The 19,636-nt window shown below is 53.9% G+C and overlaps 1 protein-coding gene across 1 annotated transcript; it reads right to left on the minus strand.

Moving 5' to 3' along the window:
- Positions 1–1,391: 1,391 nt before the first annotated feature.
- ZBTB34 (zinc finger and BTB domain containing 34) lies at positions 1,392–18,546 on the minus strand. Its single transcript, XM_038745482.1, has 2 exons — positions 18,509–18,546; positions 1,392–3,390 (listed from the first exon to the last, which is right to left on the minus strand). Exon 2 carries the CDS (start codon positions 3,378–3,380, stop codon positions 1,863–1,865), a length of 1,518 nt encoding a protein of 505 aa, XP_038601410.1. The 5' UTR covers positions 3,381–3,390; positions 18,509–18,546; the 3' UTR covers positions 1,392–1,862.
- Between the last annotated feature and the right edge of the window lie 1,090 nt (positions 18,547–19,636).

Genomic DNA, 19,636 nt, shown 5'->3' on the forward strand with positions numbered 1-19,636 from the left:
ATGAAACTGAAAAATAATTCATACAATACCAGTGGAGAATTCTTCAAATCGGAATCAGGTTATATCTTATACAGTAATATGTTTTGCCAGCACATGCTTTTGAGGTCTCTTTTTCAAGCTATAAACTAAAAAGAGGAAAAGAAAAAAGTTTTGCTTTTAATTCACTATTACCATTAGGTTTCACATTTTCTATATTTTACTGACCTAATGGATAATAAATGTAAAAGTAGCACCATGTAACAACAGCCTTTCCACCCGCCCAACCCCCCCCCAAAAAAAGATAAATTGGTGGCACACCAAGATTTGGTCTCTCTCACACACTCACACACACACACACACACACACACACTCACAGTTAAAGTATCTTAACGGGGTTTCTGCAGGAAACACTGAAATAATGGGGAAGCCACTGGGGGTCTTGGTAGCATACACAATACTTAGATAGACATATTGCTTGCAATTCCCGTAGAGTTTATCTTCACAAAGTATATATATATATATATATATCCCAAGTTCTGCAAGTCCACTGGGAACTGCAGGGAGGAAGTTACTGTGCACCTGAACTGGTTGCCTGGAAAAGAGAAAAAGAGGACACGCAACAACACTGCTTGAAGGGAGAGTCGCTGGAACTCCAATAACCCCTTTCCTTTAGTGCGAGGATGAAACCCGGTCGGTAGAGTGATTCGTGTTAGTTACCTGGTGTGCATGTTTCTACAGTACAAAATGAAGGTAGATTCTGAGGCCAGTAAAAACATTTACAACCACTTCTACTCCTGGGTTTGCTACTATTATGATACAGTTATGTAAAAAGGTCAGCACCACGGGTCGCCCGGTTTGTCCACTAGGCAACGAACGAAACCCAAACGATTCCAATCACGGGTGAATAGAATTCTGGCATTTGGTTTTCTGTATTTCTCATGAAGCAGAGTTATAAAAAACAGTGTAACTTGTTTTGCTCACTTTTGGACACCATGGTTTCATATGTTATGTGTATACGCATATATGTGTGTGTATCTATGTGGGTGTGCACACACACATATATATGTGGTGGGGTGTGTGTGTGTGCATGTATATACACATACACACATATAAATAAAAGAAAACCTAGTAGCATTCTTCTCAAAATCCAGGGCAAAGCCCTAAACCCCTGGAGAGGGGAGAGATGAGATGAAGAGTCGAAAGCCCTGTACACTGTATTAACTTACACAGTCCTCTCGCATTCACCTCAACCAGATTCGAAACCCATGAATGTGTGTGTATATATATATATATACATATACATACATATATGTGTATATATAATAACTGTTTATATATATGTATATATATATATATATAAATTTTCTAACTACCAAAAAAGTAATTTGGGAACTATAAAAAAGTTACTCATCATCCCGCCCAGAGGCTTCTAATTCTCCCTCCACGGTCACGCGCAGCCCCCCACGAGAGCCAACGGGAGTCAGCGCGCCCGTCGAGGGAGAACACACCTCCCGGCCGCCGAGGGAGGGTCGCCCGGCTGACTCTCTCGAGTCACTGACGGAAGGTGGGAGGGCAGGGGGAGGGCAGTTCGGCCAAAGGGGAGCGTCCCCCTCTGGACGGCGAGCTCCTTCGGGCTCCTCAGAAGCAAAGGGCAAACGCCGTGACGTGCTCCGTCCGGAAATCACCGAGAGCCCGCCGGGGGACAGACCCGTTCCCGTACGGTCGAGGGAAAAGAAAGGCTAGCACGCCCGTGCTAATCAGAGATCACTGAAACAAGGAAAAACAAAACGAACAAGCCAGCAAACGAACCAAAAAAAATTGAAAAAAAATAAATGCAGCGGCTAAAATGTGCTTGGTTTGGGTCGCTCGGGGCATCTGGGCTCTCAATCGGGGGTGTTGGCCACCGAGTGGCCCTCCGGGCCAGAATCCAGAGCCACCTCCACCGTCGAGGCGTCGTCGTCGACCTTCTGCTCCGCAAAGGCCTCCGTCCGCTCCGGAGAGTCGCCGCGGTGCCGGACCTCGGCCGCGCCGGGGTGGTTTTTCCGCAGGTGCTGGTTTAGGGTGCCCTGGAAGGGGAAGCACTTGCCGCAGATCTCGCAGCGGAAGGGTTTGTCGTCGGTGTGGCCGCGGATGTGGTACTCGAGCTGATCCTTGCGCGTGTACTTCTTCCCGCAGAACTTGCAGACGAAGGGCGTGATCCCCATGTGGAGCCGCATGTGCCGATCCAGGCTGCCCTTCTGGTTGAAGGACTTGCCGCAGTAAATGCAGATGAGCCGCTCGTTGTAAGGGTACCAGTGGCCCCTGGCGCCGCGCTCACGGGGGCCGCCCTCGTAGCCCGGCTGGCCGGGCGCGGCGTCGCCGTCGGCCCCGGGCCCCGGGCCCTGGAGGTCGCCGTGCAGGTGGCCGGCGGCCCGCTTCTGGCGCGCCCGGCCTCCCCTGAAGCAGCTCAGCATGGACCTGGATGGGCTGGAATGGCTGCCGCCCCCAAAAGGCTCGGGCACACCAGGGGGCTGGGAGGCGGGCTGGGACGAAAACGAGTACGCATGCTGCAGCACGGAGCCGTAGGAGCCGACGTTCACCGCCACCACCTGCTCCCCGTCCACCATCTCCGTGTGGTAGCCGTCGTCCCCGAGGGACGAGCTGTCGGAGCAGCTGGGCCGCTCCGACTTCTCCATCTTCACTTTCACCTCCGCCATCTGGCTCTCTCGGACGAGCAGGTCCCCCGGCTCGGGGTCCCCCTCGATCTGGATCTCGTATTCGGACACGCTTCCGCAGCTCCCTCGGTCCGAGTGGCCTTCTTCCTGGGCCCCGCGGCCCCGCGGGGCTTTGCCCGGACCCGTTTCCATCCGCAGGTCGCCGCCGACCACGGGCGGCCGCACCTGGGAGCAGTACGGGGGGGAGATTTCCACCGGATTGGCGAAGAAGCTGCCGTCCTTCACGCCGTTGCGGTTTTCGGGAGTCTCCTCGGCGCCGACCGTGACCGAGTCGACCTCGCCGACGCTGATCTTCGAGTGGATGCTCTCCAGGATCTGGGTGCATTTGTCGATGACGCACTGCATCTGAAGGAAGCTGGCGGCGGTGAGGAAACTCACCACGTCCTTCAGCTGTAAGGACATCCTTCCAGTGTAACAGAACGAGAGTAACTGTTCGAAGACGTTGGGGTTCTTAATGACCGATATCGATAAGCCACTCATGGTACTTAACGCGGAATGGTCCCGGAAATACGGGGAGCTGGCGGCGAGGACCGCTTTGTGGGCTCTGAACGGCTGCCCCTGAATGTGCACGATGATGTCGCAGAGTTTCCCTTGCAGCCGAAGCTCGTTTAACTGGCTCAGGACCGTGTTGCTGTACTCGGGCACATCGAACTGAATGAAACTGCTGCTGTCCATTTCTACTGACATGGAGCGGAATCTGGGAGAGTGGAGAAACGGAGAGAGAGAGACACAGACAGAGAGAGAGAGAGAGAGATTCACAAAGCAATATTTACGCTCCACACATTACGCTCGACGTCTTTCTACCGCACGGCCAGACCCAACCCGGGGCGGAAGACCTTTGGGTCTTGCTCATTTTCTTCTTTCAGTGGTATTTGCTCAGGGCTACGTGCCAGGCATTGTACTGGGTGCTGGGGTAGATACAGGCTAATCAGGTTGGACACAGTCCACGTCTCACCTGGGGCTTATAGTTTTATAATGCCCATTTTGCCGATGAGGGAACTGAGGCACAGACAAGCGAAATGACTGGCCCAAGGTGGCACAGAGACAAGCGGCGGAGCCGGGACTAGGACTCGCGTCCTTCTGACTCCCGGTACCCGTGCTCTACCCACTAGACCGTCCTGCTTCTCTTGTTAGTATTACTGAACTGGATTTGGGGAACATGTCTACCAACTCTATTGTACTGTATTCTGCCGAGCCCTTAGTACACAGTAAGTGCCCAATAAATGCCGCCAATGACAACGTTGAGTTTTCCCTCTGGAAAAAGTACAGAGCAACGCCGTGATCCACCAAGTCCTAACCTCCTGCCTCCACCAGGATGAACTAGAGATGGCCAACAGCCTCACCCAGGGGCCCAGGAAGGGTCACCCTCTGGTCCCCAGAGAGAGTCCTTTCCAAATCCTCCGAGAGCCCCACAAAATTCCCAATAAAATGAAAAGGCTGGGGACGGTCCGTCCACTTTTCAGCCTGCGTCTCCTCTTCCTCCCCTTTCCCACCGTGATTTAGAGCCCAGAAAATGAACTTTCAGAACACATCTCAAAACTTCCGCACTTCCCTTCCTTTCTTCATTTGTGCCGTTTCCTGCCAGTGTCCCATAACTGCGGATTCTAAGAAAGTTCCCAGACTATTTTACAAACATTGCATGGGACCTTGTTTATGAACGGCACCTACACGTGATCGAGGATCAACATATTCAACATGTCACCACCCGTGGGTCTGGGCCAACATAATGGGTCGCTTGCCTCGGCCTGGCCCATGTACCCCAGTTGCCCAGATATGGTCCCTCTCCCCCGCCGCCACAAAAAACAGACTCGCACTGAGGCCAAGAGTTCGGGTCCCGGATCTCCACTTTTGTCACTCCGGTGGGCCCTGGACAAATCTCAACCACTTCTCATCACCATCATCAAACTGCCTGAGTGGTTACTGGGTGCAGAGCACTGTACTAAGCAGTTGGGAGAGTACAAAACAACTTTTGGCCTCAGTCTCCTCCTCTGTGAAGTGGGGAATACAAGGATGGGTTGGTCCAGTGGTATGTGATTGTTTGAAAGACCAGAGTGTAGGGTGGCCTTACGGGATTTTTGCTTTGGACTGTTCATGCCTGATTATCTCTCAGACTACCTTCAGTAGCAAAAGGTTTATTAGTGAGGGTAAATAAATTTTAACGGTTTGGATACAGATCTATCGTATAAGCAGTTGTGGAGAGGGAGAAAAGTCAAAGTCCTATTTAAGAAACAATCAATCAATCGTATTTATTGAGTGCTTACTGTGTGCAGAGCACTGTACTAAGCGCTTGGGAAGTACAAGTTGGCAACATATAGAGACAGTCCCTACCCAACAGTGGGCTCACAGTCTAAAAGGGGGAGACAGAGAACAAAACCAAACATACTAACAAAATAAAATAAATAGAATAGATATGTACAAGTAAAATAAATAGAGTAATAAATATGTACAAACATATATACATATATACAGGTGTACTTCTACAACTCCAGCGTAAAGCAGGCCAGTGTCACTGTTGGCTCCGAGGCCCACTTAAGCAGGAAGAAAAGATGCGCTCACCCAAACTCCAGACTAGACAGGGGCGACTATGGCCTTCACGGTCTATGCGGGCCAAAAGTGTTTTATGAAAAGGAATTTTGGGTAAAAAAAAAAAAAAATCTGACGGACTCAAATCTACCTGGGGCAAGCTTTGTGTTGACGGTCAACCGTTAAGCGGGGATGACACCAGGCAGCCAAGATCAACATTTGTGGAGCCACCACGGGGTGGGGGGGGTTTGCTTCCAGGCCTGTCCCAGAAATCCTCACATCAGCATGTTTGTCTGCCTAGAAGAAAGCGTTTCAAGCTTTTTTTTTTTTTCTCCTCCACAGTCCTCTGCCACTCTGGGGACCTCGGGAGAGGATCCAGAGATGGAAGGCTGGGGAGGAGGGAAGAGGAAAGACACAGGGGGAGAAAACCTAGAATAGCCAGCGGTCCCGGGGAGCAGTAGCTGGTCACCGAGAACTCTCTCCCGGGGAGGAGAAGCGGATCCATCAGGAGGCCGCCCTGAGACCCAACCTCATAGCCAAAATATCCTTCCCCGGGTGACTGACCCTGGATCTAAACAACTCTCCACTTTCCCCGGCTAATCGGCAATTAGGTTTGGACCATAAGGACATCTTGCCTGCCTCCGAGATAAGTAAAAAGGGATCAAAACGGGAGGAGAGCTCACTGTTAGGCGTTTCAACGGAATATTCTATTTGTCTGGCCCTTTGGAAAATAACACTTTTTAAGTTATTTCTCCAATACACTTTTGAGATACGGTCACGGTGCCCATGACACCGGCAAAATGAAAGATTAAAAAGGGCCAGAGATTCAGTTCTGGTTAGGTTAAGCTCCATCGGAGAATCCACTGATACTGTGTGCAGACATTTCCAAACCCTCAAATGGCTGAATATGCATTTCCCACCAGATCCTTCGGCAGGATCATTTTTACTTTGCTTTACCCAATTAGGAGGAAATGGCATTGCCTTTTCAGAATTTTTACATCCTCTAACTCACGAATCAAATCATCTGATAAATAACATTGAGCCGTGGTGTAGACTTTTCTCCCAACTTTCACAACCCTGCCATAGCGGTCCGCTGCTTGGATGAGGAAAGCGCTTCATGTTAAGGTTCAAAGATTAATTTGCCATCCTCTCTGCCTCGGCTTCGGCAAGGCTCTCTTTTTTCGCTCCGCAAGGCATTTTCGGTCTCAAGCCAACAAACACATATCTAATGTAAACATGCGAGCCTGAAAACAGAATTGGGCAACTTAGCATTAATGTCTTTTACATTAGGAAAATACTATTCAAAGGGGTCCATCATAGGTCCCGAGTTTCAAAACACAGCTGAATGTCATGTTCCAGTGGAGACGGGCATTACATCAAGCAGCCCATGCTGGGAGAACAGGGGTTCTGATCCCGGTTCTGCCACTTGTCTGCTGTGTGACCCTGGGTAAGTCACTTCACTTCTCGGTGCCTCAGTTACCTCATCTGTAAAATGGGAATTGAGACTGTGAGCCCCACATGGGACAGGGACTGTGTCTAACTTGATTTGCTTGTATCCACCCCAGCCGCTGACTACAGCGCCTGGCACAAAGGAAGCACTTAAATACCATAATTATTATTTCCAAGGTCATTCATTCATTCAATCATATTTATCGAGCACTTGCCGTGCGCAGAGCACTGTACTAAGTGCTTGGAAAGTACAATTCGGCAACAGAGATAATCCCTACCCAACAACGGGCTCACAGTCTAGAAGGGGGGGCCAGACAACAAAACAGACAGGCATCAATAGCATCAATATAAATAAATATAACTATATACATATATATATATCATTAATACAATAAATAGAATTATAAATATGTACATATCTACACAAGTGCTATGCAGCGGGGAGGGGAAGTAGAGCAGAGGGAGGGAGTCGGAGTGATGGGGAGGGGAGGAGAGCAGAGGAAAAGGGGGGCTCAGTCTGGGAAGGCCTCCTGGAGGAGGTGAGATTTCAGTAGGGCTTTGAAGGGGGGAAGTGTGCGTGACTTTCTCCACTCAATGCCTATGTACGAAAGGAGTTTGGATTCAAAAAGGTGACCATGGTCGGGGAACACGAAGACAGGCTGAACCACAGAAAACTTACACCATGACCAGACCCCCTCAGCCTCTCCACGAGGACCAAGCAAAATGGTTCTCTGAAGAGGTACTCCATTTTGAAGGGAAAAACCGGACACTAACATTTACACCTAAGACAAATGTCCAATTTTCTGTTCAAAAGATAGAGAACATAACCATTCTCTTCCCTTCTTTACTTTAAATTAACACTTCTCTTCTATGGTGAAAATTAGATACAAAGATATTTTCTCTACAGCTGCTAGCGAGCGACACTCTTTCCTTAGAATTCACTTAATACTTCATTCAATTTAGACTGTTAACAAGTGCAAGAGGGACCCCATTCAGTGTTTCCGACCCAGCTGCCGGAAGGAGCGGGCCCAGTCTGCCCAGAATAAGGGCCCAACGAGAGCTGGAGATCAGAAACGGATATTCCCGGGATGAATCGGAAGTATCGGCTTTTCCATTACGATTGGACCAATTCTCCCCTCGGTATATTCAACGCGGAATTCAGCCGCTGGGCTCGATGGCAGTTTTGTCGTTGTTGCTTTGGTTTTTTATGGCATTTGTGAAGCCCTTCTTTTGTGCCAGACACTGAGGTAGATGCAACATAATCAGGATGGACCCGGTCCCTGTCCCACAAAGACCTCACCGTCTCGATCCCCATTTTACAGATGAGGTAACCAAGGCCCAGAGAAGTGAAGTGACTGGCCCACAGTCACACAGCAGACAGGATTGGAACCCCAGTCCCCTGAGTCCCTGGTTTGTGCTCTTTCCGCTAGGCCATGCTGCTTCCCTACACATACACACCCACGCTCCTCATGGTCTAGGCCATCAACCCCAGGTGTGTTTTGTCACATGGATGGCTACTGAGAGCATAACCATGGTTGTGTGACTTCTGTAGCCCCTCCTGCTCCCGCTCACTTTTCACTGCTGGGCCAGAGGGATGGCGAGACAGCAGGATCCGTGGAACCGAGAACACTCCCACCCCTGCGCTTTTTCAATATACATTTTCACATCCCTTACTAAACTAGCTCTTCTTGTTCTTTTTAAATTGTTATTATTATTATTGTTATTATAAATGGTGGCATTTGTTAAGTGCTTACTATGTGCCAGGCACTGTACTAGGAGCTGGGGTGGATACAAGCAAATCGGGTCGGACATAGTCCCTGCCCCGCACGGGGCTCTCAGTCTTCATCCCCACTGTATAGATGAGGTAACTGAGGCCCAGAGAAGTGAAGTGACTTGCCCAACATCACACAGCAGACAAATGGCAGAGCCGGGATTCGAACCGCCCCCCCAACCTTCTGATTTCCAGGCCTGTGCTCTATCCACTAGGCCACGTCGCACTTTCCTAATGTGCCAGTAATGCCCCAGGTTCCTCCAGGGCATGAGAAATGGGGGCACAGTTATTTCGGAAGCAGCGGTCGTTTCCACACTCCAGGTTTCAGAATGAACTAGATACCTGGTTTCAGGCCCCACTGCCAAAGTCACTTGCTCGCTTCTGCTCAAGTCTCTCATTTTCCACTGCAGCTGTACTGGGCTGCATCTCTCTGAACCAATCAATCAATCTGTGGGATTTATTGAGCACTTGCTGCATGCAGAGCACTGTACTAAGTGCTTGGAAGAGTACAACAGAGTCACTGACGCAATTCCCGGGCACTAGGAGCTTACAATCTACAGGGGGAGAATGATGTTAAAATAAATGACAGATCAGGGAGATAGCAGAGTATAAGGAAATGGACACAAGTGCTGTGGGGCTAAGGTGAGCATCAAAGTACTTAAGGGGCACACGGTCAACTGCACAGTTGATGCGGAGGAGAGGGCGAACAGGGGAAATAAAGGATTTAGTCAGGGAAGGCCTCTTGGAGGAGATAAAATTGTAGGAGGTTTGAATGGTGGGGCGAGTGGGGGACTGTCGGATCCGAAGCGGGAGGGAGTTCCAGGCCCAAGGGAGAACGTGGGCGGAACGAGGGGAACGTCTGAAGCGGTCCTTGGCAGGACTAAATGGAGTTTAACAAAAATAATTTGTTCGGAAATTTATGTCTGAAATTTAAGAATGGACAGGGATAGGGTGGATTTTGAGGTGTTTGTAAGGCTCCATAGGGTTCTGGGGAGAGCTCCACCCAGGTGGGAGACTAGCCCCAGGGCCTTGGGCCTGAAGCGGCCCCTAGGTCATGCAACATCAGGGCTTGGGTGGGCCCACTCATTCAGTCGTATTTATTGAGCGCTTTACTGTGTGCAGAGCACTGTACTAGGCGCTTGGAAAGCACAAGTTGGCAACATACAGAGACGGTCCCTACCCAACAGCGGGCTCACAGTCTACAAGGGGGAGAAGCCCACAAGCTCCTCTTTTGGGGGCTGCCTCCAGCTGGGGCTGGTGGGTGGAAGGAAGGAGGAGGGGCTGGGGAGGGAAGGTGGAGAGGCTGGTGGGGGGAGATACAAGGTGGGGAAGAAAAGACAGGTACAAAGATGTGGCACTGCCCTCTGTTCTTGAATAAATTCAGGATCGTAAATTCCTGTGCACTCGCTGGGACCAGTAGCCCCCAGGGGGGCCGAGCAGGCAGGTGAGGTCCCGTGCCCACCCGATTGAGACTTTGGAACAGGAGAGGGGGCCTGTTCTCCCGGGGTTCAGCTTGGGCTCAGGTGGATTAGGTTCCGATGTCTGAGCCTTACGCGGGGCACCAGGGTGAGGGAGAGAAACGCCAACATCGAACGCCTCGCTCCTACGCATCTTCCATGTTACTGCTTCATTTCTGATCCCGAGCATGCACTTCCCTGACTCCTTCCCTCCCTCCCTCACTTCCTGTTCCGTACCTGGATCTCCGGCATGTTGCTTACCCAGTTCCCAACTGACCTTGGCTCCAACCTGCTCATTAAACCTGAAGACCCCAGAGGTCCGTTACAACCTTCACTCACACTCTCACCAAAGGACCACCCCCAGACTGAAGAAACCGAGAGGACAAGCCCTGTAACTGCAGTGACAAATGTATAAAAATAGCTTTTCTAAGTATTTCTGCCTGGGCCCCGATCAAAATTAACACCGGGCTGTCATCAACTGCAACCTAATACTTCAGTTAAAAAAAAAAAATGAAAAAAAAAAACTTGCAAGATGACACCCAGGCAGCACACCAGATTCTGATTGCACCAAAACTAGATTACAGAGAAAAATAAATAAAATGGCATGCTGTGATGGATATTCATGAGGATCTCATCCTAATTTCAATGAAAAAAAAATTCAGAGTTCTTACTGCATTAATTCATGTGTGCCTGAAAGAACATTTTTATCCAACCTGCTATATTTTCTACTAAGGCGTTAAAATTCTCTAGGTCGCTCCAGAAATGCTGATAATTTAGGCAGAGTGCACTTTTCCTCCAGTCACTGTCTAACACTGAAGGCCTCTGGACGGTTCCTATTGGATGGGGAGATTGCAGTGGATCGAAAGAAGGGAGGACACTGGGGCGGGGGCAGAGAAGGACAGTGAGGGAAGGAAGTGGGCGTTTTGGCCCTCGTCACACCCGCTCCCCATCTCTCGGCCCCCCGTTTCTGGTTCCAGCCTAGTACCCTTAATCCCTCCCCTCGGGACCTCTGCCTCCCGAGACGCTCTAGTGAATGGGGAGAACGGCAGAGAACCCAGAAGTAGCTGCATGATCGACACTAACAGCTCCACGATACTCTGGAGCTACAGGAAGAGCGCACTTTGGCACACACTGCAGAAGTTGCAGGTGCCTAGATAGGCCAGAAAATGGTCTTCTCATTCAATCAATCAATCAATCAATAAATCAATCATATTTATTGAGCGTTTACTGTGTGCAGAGCCCTGTACTAAGTGCTAGGGAAGTACAAGTTGGCAACATATAGAGACAGTCCCTACCCAACAGTGGGCTCACAGTCTAAAAGAGTTGCGCTTCTTTAAAAACGTTTTGCTTAAACTTTAGTTGGTGAGCTCCTCGTGGGCAGGGAACAGTGCCCACCAACTCTCTTTGTTGTATCATCCTCTCCCAAGCGCTCAGTACTGTGCTCTGCACACAATAAGTGCTCAATAAATACAACTGACTGACTGACTGATCAACATAAGAAGCCACCAAGCGACTGACGGAGAAGGCAGGCAGCATCCCTGAAAATGCTCAGCTGCTTTCTCTGCTGACCTTCTCTGTCCTGACCTCACTCTGTTTTTTTCCAAAATGCTCACTGATTCAAAACACTAGAGACACCCCGCTCCGCCTCCCTCCCCAGTTAATACGAACCCTGGAAAACCAAAAATGTTCATGCAGCAGGGAAAATGCCAAAGATGAAGGCTTAGGAAAAAGGCGTGCAAACCAAGTGGTTTCCCACAGAACAGTTCTGCTTCCCTCCAGAGTTCTGATAAGCAGTCACGCCTGCTGAAATCATCAGCGGCTCAAAGGCCAAGCTCGGTCCTCTGTTTTTCGGCAGCTGATCAGCTCTATATTTTGCCATTTCTACACTCTTCATTGGCTGAAACTGGTCAGCTGGTACTGCCAAAGAAGAGCTCGCTTCAGGTCAGAAAATTTGAAATATCTCCCTCTGCAAGCAAATAAACAATGCCACAACAGTCTGGTCTAGTTTAAGTCCTAAAAAGTTAAAGAATTATTCACCAGCAATCACCACTTTATAGGTTGCTAGGTCAGAAAATCTATACACAGTGAGTAGAATCTGGAGTTATTCATTCATTCAATCGTATTTATCGAGCGCTTACTGTGTGCACAACACTGTACTAAGCGCTTGGGAAGTACAAGTTGGCAACATACAGTGACGGTCCCTACCCAACAGCGGGCCCACAGTCTGGAAGATTTACAAAAAACACCCCTGCATAGTCATCTTCAGAAGCAGCATGGCCTAATGGAAATGGGATTCCACCACTTACCTGCTGTGTCACCATGAGCAAGTCCCTTAACTTCTCTGTGCCTCAGTTACTTCGTCTGTAAAATGAGGATTAAGACCGAGAGCCCCATGTGGGGCATGGACTGTGTCCAACCTGATTAGCTTGTATCTACCCCAGTGCTGAGGGCAGTGTTTGGTACGTAGTAAGCGCTTAACAAATATCAAAAAAAAAATTGTGGGAAATAAATACCGAGTGATGCAGGGCAATGAAGACTTGAAAGTAATACAGTCCAGAGTTCATTTTTTTCTTTAAAAAGTTAGAATTCCAAAACTATTAGCCAACAGCAGTAATTTTCATGCCCTTGTGCACTGTCCTTTAGAGTAGCCCTGGAATGAGAAGGGAAAGGTAGCCAACGTACCACACTGCACCGATGGGATGTTCGGACCTTTGAAATTCTGCAGTTGCTACAAACAGGCCACTATACAATTGTGCCAGGAAAATTTCACAAAAGTTGCGCGACGACTTCCTGTCTTAAACCAAACCAAGGCAACAATTGCAACTTCTCGTGGCACTCCATGACCCCAGAATATAGCCCTTACTAAACAGCAGGTACCTCCTGACTGAGCGGTAAGGCCAGTTATAACCAGGCATACCGAAAAGGACCCATGCCTTGAGATATCGGGGAAAAAAAAGTTTCAGGTTGTATGACCCTCCCTAACCCTATAGCTGAATCATGAAATAGCATGACCTTCGGTCCTAGTCTGAGCTTGCAGGAATTAACGTGTGTAACTGAAATGTGTTTTCCATCCTCTCTAAACTGAAAAGGACAACTCTCCCTGGACTCGGGGTCTGGTGTACAGAATGATCTTTGGTTGTGCACGGCAAGACTGTGGCTGAAGCAGAAGCCTCAGATTAAACTGCACTCAAGACCTCGGCAACTCTCTTTTTCGACACAAATGAGGGAGGAAGTCTTCACCAAGTTTAAGTTCCCCAAGGAGGAGGCTCGATCCCCAGGAATGAGGGCACAAAGAGGCTCTGATGCTCTGATTTGGCCACTGCAATCCTCCCATTTGCAAGTGGCAAGAGACAAGCTACATTCAGCAACCACTCTTCTCACACACAGGGGCCTCCAGACCAGAAAAGGCTCTCAGGGCACCGGGTTCAAGGGGGAAGGTGATAGGGAATCCCAGAGTTTTGCATCCCCTCCGACAAGGGGCTGAGAAGTACTAGCTCACTCCCGTGCCACTTCTTTCACTTCGGACACCACACCCTGTAAAATCAAACCGTTAGAAAGCAGGGCTCTAGTCAGGTAATTTCAGAGCAGGCAGGTCGGCTACGAAGATATGGGATGAAAATCAAGGGTTCAGTCTTTTCCCACGTAGGAAGGGAATAGGTTTGCTTGTTCTGTGCAAAATGGGGGTGGGATGGGGGCGTAGAAGGCAGACACCTCCTCAGCTCCGTGAGGACAGCCCAGACCCCCAAAGGGCTGCTCAAGGAAGCCCCCTGACTCCCTCACCCCTCTTAATAACAATTTGGGAACAAGTCCAAGGCTGAATTTTCCGCTTCCTCAACACCGTCCCGAGCCACCTAACGCCGCCTCCCTGAGGGAACTGGGAACGCCCAGGTCCTGCTGGACTCGGAATTGGGGAGAGGGGAGGAGCAGGGGCAGGACCAGGCCTAGGGGAGGGCAGAGAAGAGCAGGGCCGGGGCAAAGGCAGGGCACAGACGGGCAGGGCCAGGGGAGAAGCGAGGGCAGAGGCAGAACATTGGGGAGCTAAGACAGGGCCAGGGCAGGGGCAAGGCAAAGTGGAGCTAGGCTGGGCCCAGGCAGGACGGAACAGAGCTGGGCAGGGGGTGAGACATGGGTAGGGCAGAGAGGAGCTGGCAGGGCAGAGCAGAGGCAGGCACTGAACAGAGTGGAGCTGGGCAGAGCAGAGCTGCACAGGACAGGGGTAGAGCAGAGAGGAGGTGGACAGGACAGGGGTAGAGCAGGGAGGCGGTGGACAGGACAGACAAGAGGTGTGAGGTGTGGTGTTTTCCCAAACGAAGCCCATCTCCGTCCCCTCCCTCCTCCCTTTTCTTCGGCCCGGGTGGGGTCCGGGAGAGGAGTGGGGATGGTCTCAGGCCCGGGCAGGGTCCCAGGGACTGATGGGTGAGGGACGCTAAGTCGTCAGAACTCCCCCGGAGGGACAGGACAGGACAGGAGCAGAGTGGAGCTGGAGAGGGGAAGAGTGGAACGGGACAGAGGCAGGGGCAGAGCAGAGCCGGACAAGACATGGGCAGGGGTAGAGCAGAGAGGGGCAGGACAGGGCAGGAGCAGGGCAGAGCTGGACAGCACTGGGACAGGGGTAGAGCAGAGAGGAGTAGGCCAGGACAGGTGTGGGGCAGAGTGGAGCTGAACAGGACATGGGCAGGGGTAGAGGAGAGAGGAGCTGGACAGGACAGGGGCAGGGAGAGAGCAGAGATGAGCTGGACAGGACAGGGCAGAGCTGGACAGAACATGGGCAGGGATAGAACAGAGAGAAGCTGGACAGGACAGGGGTAGAGCAGAGAGGAGGCGGTCAGAACATGGGCGGGGGGTAGAGCAGAAAGGAGCTGGACAAGACAGGGGCGGGGCAGAGCTGGACAGGACATGGGCAGGGGTAGAGCAAGAGAGGAGATGGATGGGGTAGGGCAGAGCTGGACAGGACTGGGGCAGAGGTAGAGCAGAGAGGAGCAGGGCAGGGCAGAGCTGAACAGCACATGGGCAGGGGTACAGCAGAGAGGAGCAGAGGTAGAGCAGAGAGGAGCTGGACAGGACAGGGGCGGGGAGAGAGCACAGAGGAGCCGGACGGGGCAAGGGTGGGGCACAGCTGGATAGGACATGGGCAGAGGTAGAGCAGAGAGGGGCAGGACAGGGGCAGGGGTACAGCAGAGAGGAGCTGGACAGGACATGGACAGAGGGAGGACAGAAGTAGAGCAGAGAGGAGCAGGACAGGGGCAGGGCAGAGCAGAGCTGGACAGGACATGGGCAGGGGTAGAGCAGAGAGGAGCTGGACAGGACACGGGCAGGGAGAGAGCAGAGAGGAGCTGGACAGGACAGGGGTAGATCAGGGAGGAGCTGGACAGGATGGGCAGGGAGAGAGCAGAGAGGAGCTGGACAGGACAGGGGTAGAGCAGGGAGGAGCTGGACAGGATGGGCAGGGAGAGAGCAGAGAGGAGCTGGACAGGACAGGGGTAGAGCAGGGAGGAGCTGGACAGGACAGGGGTAGAGCAGGGAGGAGCTGGACAGGATGGGCAGGGAGAGAGCAGAGAGGAGCTGGACAGGACAGGGGCAGGGAGAGAGCAGAGAGAGCTGGACAGGACAGGGGTACAGCAGGGAGGAGCTGGACAGGATGGGCAGCAAGAGAGCAGAGAGGAGCTGGACAGGACAGGGGTAGAGCAGAGAGGAGCTGGACAGGATGGGCAGGGAGAGAGCAGAGAGGAGCTGGACAGGACAGGGGCAGGGGTAGAGCAGAGAAAAGCTGGACAGGACAGGGGCAGGGAGAGAGCAGAGAGGAGCTGGACAGGACAGGGGCAGGGGTAGAGCAGAGAGAAGCTGAACAGGATGGGCAGGGAAAGAGCAGAGAGGAGCTGGACAGGACAGGGAGAGAGCAGAAAGGAACTGGACAGGGGCAGGGGTAGAGCAGAGAGAAGTTGGACAGGACAGGGGCAGGGAGAGAGCAGAGAGGAGCTGGACAGGACAGGGAGAGAGCAGAGAGGAGTTGGACAGGACAGGAGCAGGGGTAGAGCAGAGAGAAGCTGAACAGGACAGGGGCAGGGAGAGAGCAGAGAGGAGCTGAACAGGACAGGGGCAGGGATAGAGCAGAGAGGAGCTGAACAGGACAGGGGCAGGGAGAGAGCAGAGAGGAGCTGAACAGGACAGGGGCAGGGAGAGAGCAGAGAGGAGCTGAACAGGACAGGGGCAGGGATAGAGCAGAGAGGAGCTGGACAGGACAGGGGCAGGGAGAGAGCAGAGAGGAGCTGGACAGGACAGGGGCAGGGAGAGAACAGAGAGGAGCTGGACAGGACAGGGAGAGAGCAGAGAGGAGCTGGACAGGACAGGGAGAGAGCAGAGAGGAGCTGGACAGGACAGGGGCAGGGAGAGAACAGAGAGGAGCTGGACAGGACAGGGAGAGAGCAGAGAGGAGCTGGACAGGACAGGGAGAGAGCAGAGAGGAGCTGGACAGGACAGGGGCAGGGAGACAGCAGAGAGGAGCTGGACAGGACAGGGGCAGGGAGAGAACAGAGAGGAGCTGGACAGGACAGGGAGAGAGCAGAGAGGAGCTGGACAGGACAGGGAGAGAGCAGAGAGGAGCTGGACAGGACAGGGGCAGGGAGACAGCAGAGAGGAGCTGGACAGGACAGGGGCAGGGAGAGAACAGAGAGGAGCTGGACAGGACATGGGCAGGGGTAGAGCAGAGAAGAGCTGAACAGGGGTAGAGCAGAGAGGAGCTGGACAGGACATGGGCAGGGGTAGAGCAGAGAAGAGCTGAACAGGGGTAGAGCAGAGAGGAGCTGGACAGGACAGGGGTGGGGCAGAGCACAGCTGGACAGGACAAGGGCAGGGGTACAGCAGAGAAGAGCTGAACAGGGGTAGAGCAGAGAGGAGCTGGACAGGACGGGTGGGGCAGAGCAGGGCAGAGCAGAGCAGAGCTGGACTGGACATAGGCAGGGGTACAGCAGAGAGGAGCTGAATAGGACAGGGGTGGGGCAGAGCACAGCTGGACAGGACAAGGGCAGGGGTACAGCAGAGAAGAGCTGAACAGGGGTAGAGCAGAGAGGAGCTGGACAGGACGGGTGGGGCAGAGCAGGGCAGAGCAGAGCAGAGCTGGACTGGACATAGGCAGGGGTACAGCAGAGAGGAGCTGAATAGGAGTAGGGCAGAGAGGAGCTGGACAGGACAGGGGCAGGGAGAGAGCAGAGAGAAACTGGACGGGGCAGGGGTGGGGTGGAGCTGGACGGGACATGGGCAGGGGTAGAGTGGAGAGGAACAGGGCAGGGGTGGGGCAGGGTGGAGCTGAACAGGGCATGGGTAGAGCTGAGAGGAGCTGGACAGGACAGGGGCAGGGAGAGGGCAGAGAGGAGCAGGACAGGGGAAGGGGTAGGGCAGAGAGAAGCTGGCCAGGACAGGGGCAGGGCAGAGTTGCCCAGGACAGGGGCAGGGAGAGAGGGGAGAGGAGCTAGACAGGACAGGGGCAGACCTGGCCAGGACAGGGGTAGGGAGAGAGCGGAGGGAGCGGAGAGGAGCAGGCCAGGACAGGGGTAGGGAGAGAGCGGAGAGAGCGGAGAGGAGCAGGACAGGACAGGGGCAGGGAGAGCAGAGAGGAACTGGATGGGGCAGGGGCGGGGCAGACCTGGATAGGACACAGGCAGGGGTACGGCAGAGAGGAACAGGACACGGGCAGGGGGGCGGCATAGAGGAGCTGAACAGGGCAGGGGTAGAGCAGAGAGGAGCTGGACGGGGCAGGGAGAGGGCAGAGAGGGGCAGGACAGGGGCAGAGGTAGGGCAGAGAGAGGCAGGGCAGGACAGGACAGGACAGGGGCAGAGGTAGAGCAGAGAAGAGCAAGACAGGACAGGGGCAGGGAGAGGGCGGGAGAGGAGCTGGACAGGACAGGGGCAAAGCTGGACGGGCCAGGGGCAGGGAGAGAGCGGAGAGGAGCTGGACGGGGCAGGGCAGAGCTGGACGGGACAGGGGCAGGGAGAGAGAGGAGAGGAGCGGGACAGGCCAGGGACAGGGAGAGAGCGGAGAGGAGCTGGACGGGCCAGGGGCAGGGAGAGGGCAGAGAGGAGCTGGACGGGCCAGGGGCAGGGAGAGGGCAGAGAGGAGCTGGACGGGGCAGGGCAGAGCTGGACGGGCCAGGGGCAGGGAGAGAGCGGAGAGGAGCTAGACGGGACAGGGCAGGGCTGGACGGGACAGGGGCAGGGAGAGGGCGGAGGAGCGGGACAGGGCAGAGCTAGGCGGGACAGGGGTAGGGGCAGGGAGAGAGCAGAGAGGAGCTGGATAGGACAGGGCAGAGCTGGACAGGCCAGGGGCAGGGGGAGAGCGGAGGAGAGGAGCGGGACGGGGCAGGGGCAGAGGGGAGCGGGGCAGGGGCAGGGCAAGGCGCGGTGCCCCCCGCGCCGGCACAGCGGGCCGGGCCGATGGGGGCCCGGCTCGGGGCCCGTTGGGGAGGAGGCTGTGCCTCGGGAGGAGGGCCGGGCGCCACCGCCCCCTCCGCCCCGGGGCCTCCTCCTCCTCCTCCTCCTCCTCCTCCTCCGCGGCCCCGGGCTCGGAGGGACACGGACACGGACGGACACACACACACACAGAGAGAGAGAGAGGGCCTCACCTGGGCGCTTGGCTCTCACATCGCCCGCTGGCGCGGCAGCCCCTCCGCCGCCGCCTCCGCCCCTCCGCCGCCGCCTCCGCCGCCTCGCCTGGGCCCGGGCCGGCCCGGAAGCGGTCCCCGCCGGCCCCGCCTCCGCCCGCGGCGCTTCCGGGGCACGGGGACGGCCACGGCCACGGGGACGGGCGCGGGCACCGGGCGGACCCTCCCTCGGCACCGCCGACCGACCGCCTAATGCCTGCGCACCGCTCCCTCCCTCCCTCTCCCTCCCTCCCTCCCTCCTCCCTCCGGTCAGCGCGCCTCGGTGGAGAGAGCCCGCCCTTGGGAGTCGCAGGTCGCGGGTTCCAATCCCGACCCCCACCGCCTGTCGGCCGGGTGACCTGGGGCAAGCCACTTCGCTTCTCTGGGCCTCAGTTCCCTCATCCGTCAAATGGGGATGGAGACTGTGAGCGGAGCGCCGCAGTGCTCTGCGCACAGTAAGCGCTCGGTTCGTTCATTCAATCGTATTGACCCAGCGCTTAGAACAGTGCTTTGCGCATAGTAAGCGCTTAATAAATGCTATTATTATTATTATTGAGCACATAGAGACGGTCCCTACCAACAGCGGGCTCACAGTCTCAGTCATTCATTCATTCAATCATATTTATTCAATCGTATGGATTGAGCGCTTACTGTGTGCAGAGCACTGGACTAAGCGCTTGGGAAGGACAACTTGGCAACGTATAGAGACGGTCCCTACCCAACAGCCGGCTCACAGTCTCACTCATTCATTCATTCACTCAGTCACTCATTCATTCATTCAACCGTATGGATTGAGCGCTTACTGTGTGCAGAGCGCTGGACTAAGCGCTTGGGAAGGACAAGTCGGCCACATCTAGAGACGGTCCCTACCCAACAGCGGGCTCTCATTCATTCATTCACTCACTCACTCACTCACTCATTCAATCGTATTTATTGAGCGCTTACTGTGTGCAGAGCACTGGACTAAGCGCTTGGGAAGGACAAGTCGGCCACATCTAGAGACGGTCCCTACCCAACAGCAGGCTCACAGTCTCGGTCATTCATTCACTCATTCATTCAACCGTATGGATTGAGCGCTTACTGTGTGCAGAGCGTTGGACTAAGCACTTG

The sequence above is a fragment of the Tachyglossus aculeatus genome, chromosome 4 (genome assembly GCF_015852505.1).
Source record: "Tachyglossus aculeatus isolate mTacAcu1 chromosome 4, mTacAcu1.pri, whole genome shotgun sequence".
NCBI lineage: Eukaryota > Metazoa > Chordata > Mammalia > Monotremata > Tachyglossidae > Tachyglossus > Tachyglossus aculeatus.

Coding starts and splice junctions, on each gene's coding strand:
- ZBTB34 (XM_038745482.1), bottom strand. CDS start 3,380: ATGTCAGTAGAAATGGACAGCAGCAGTTTCATTCAGTTCGATGTGCCC.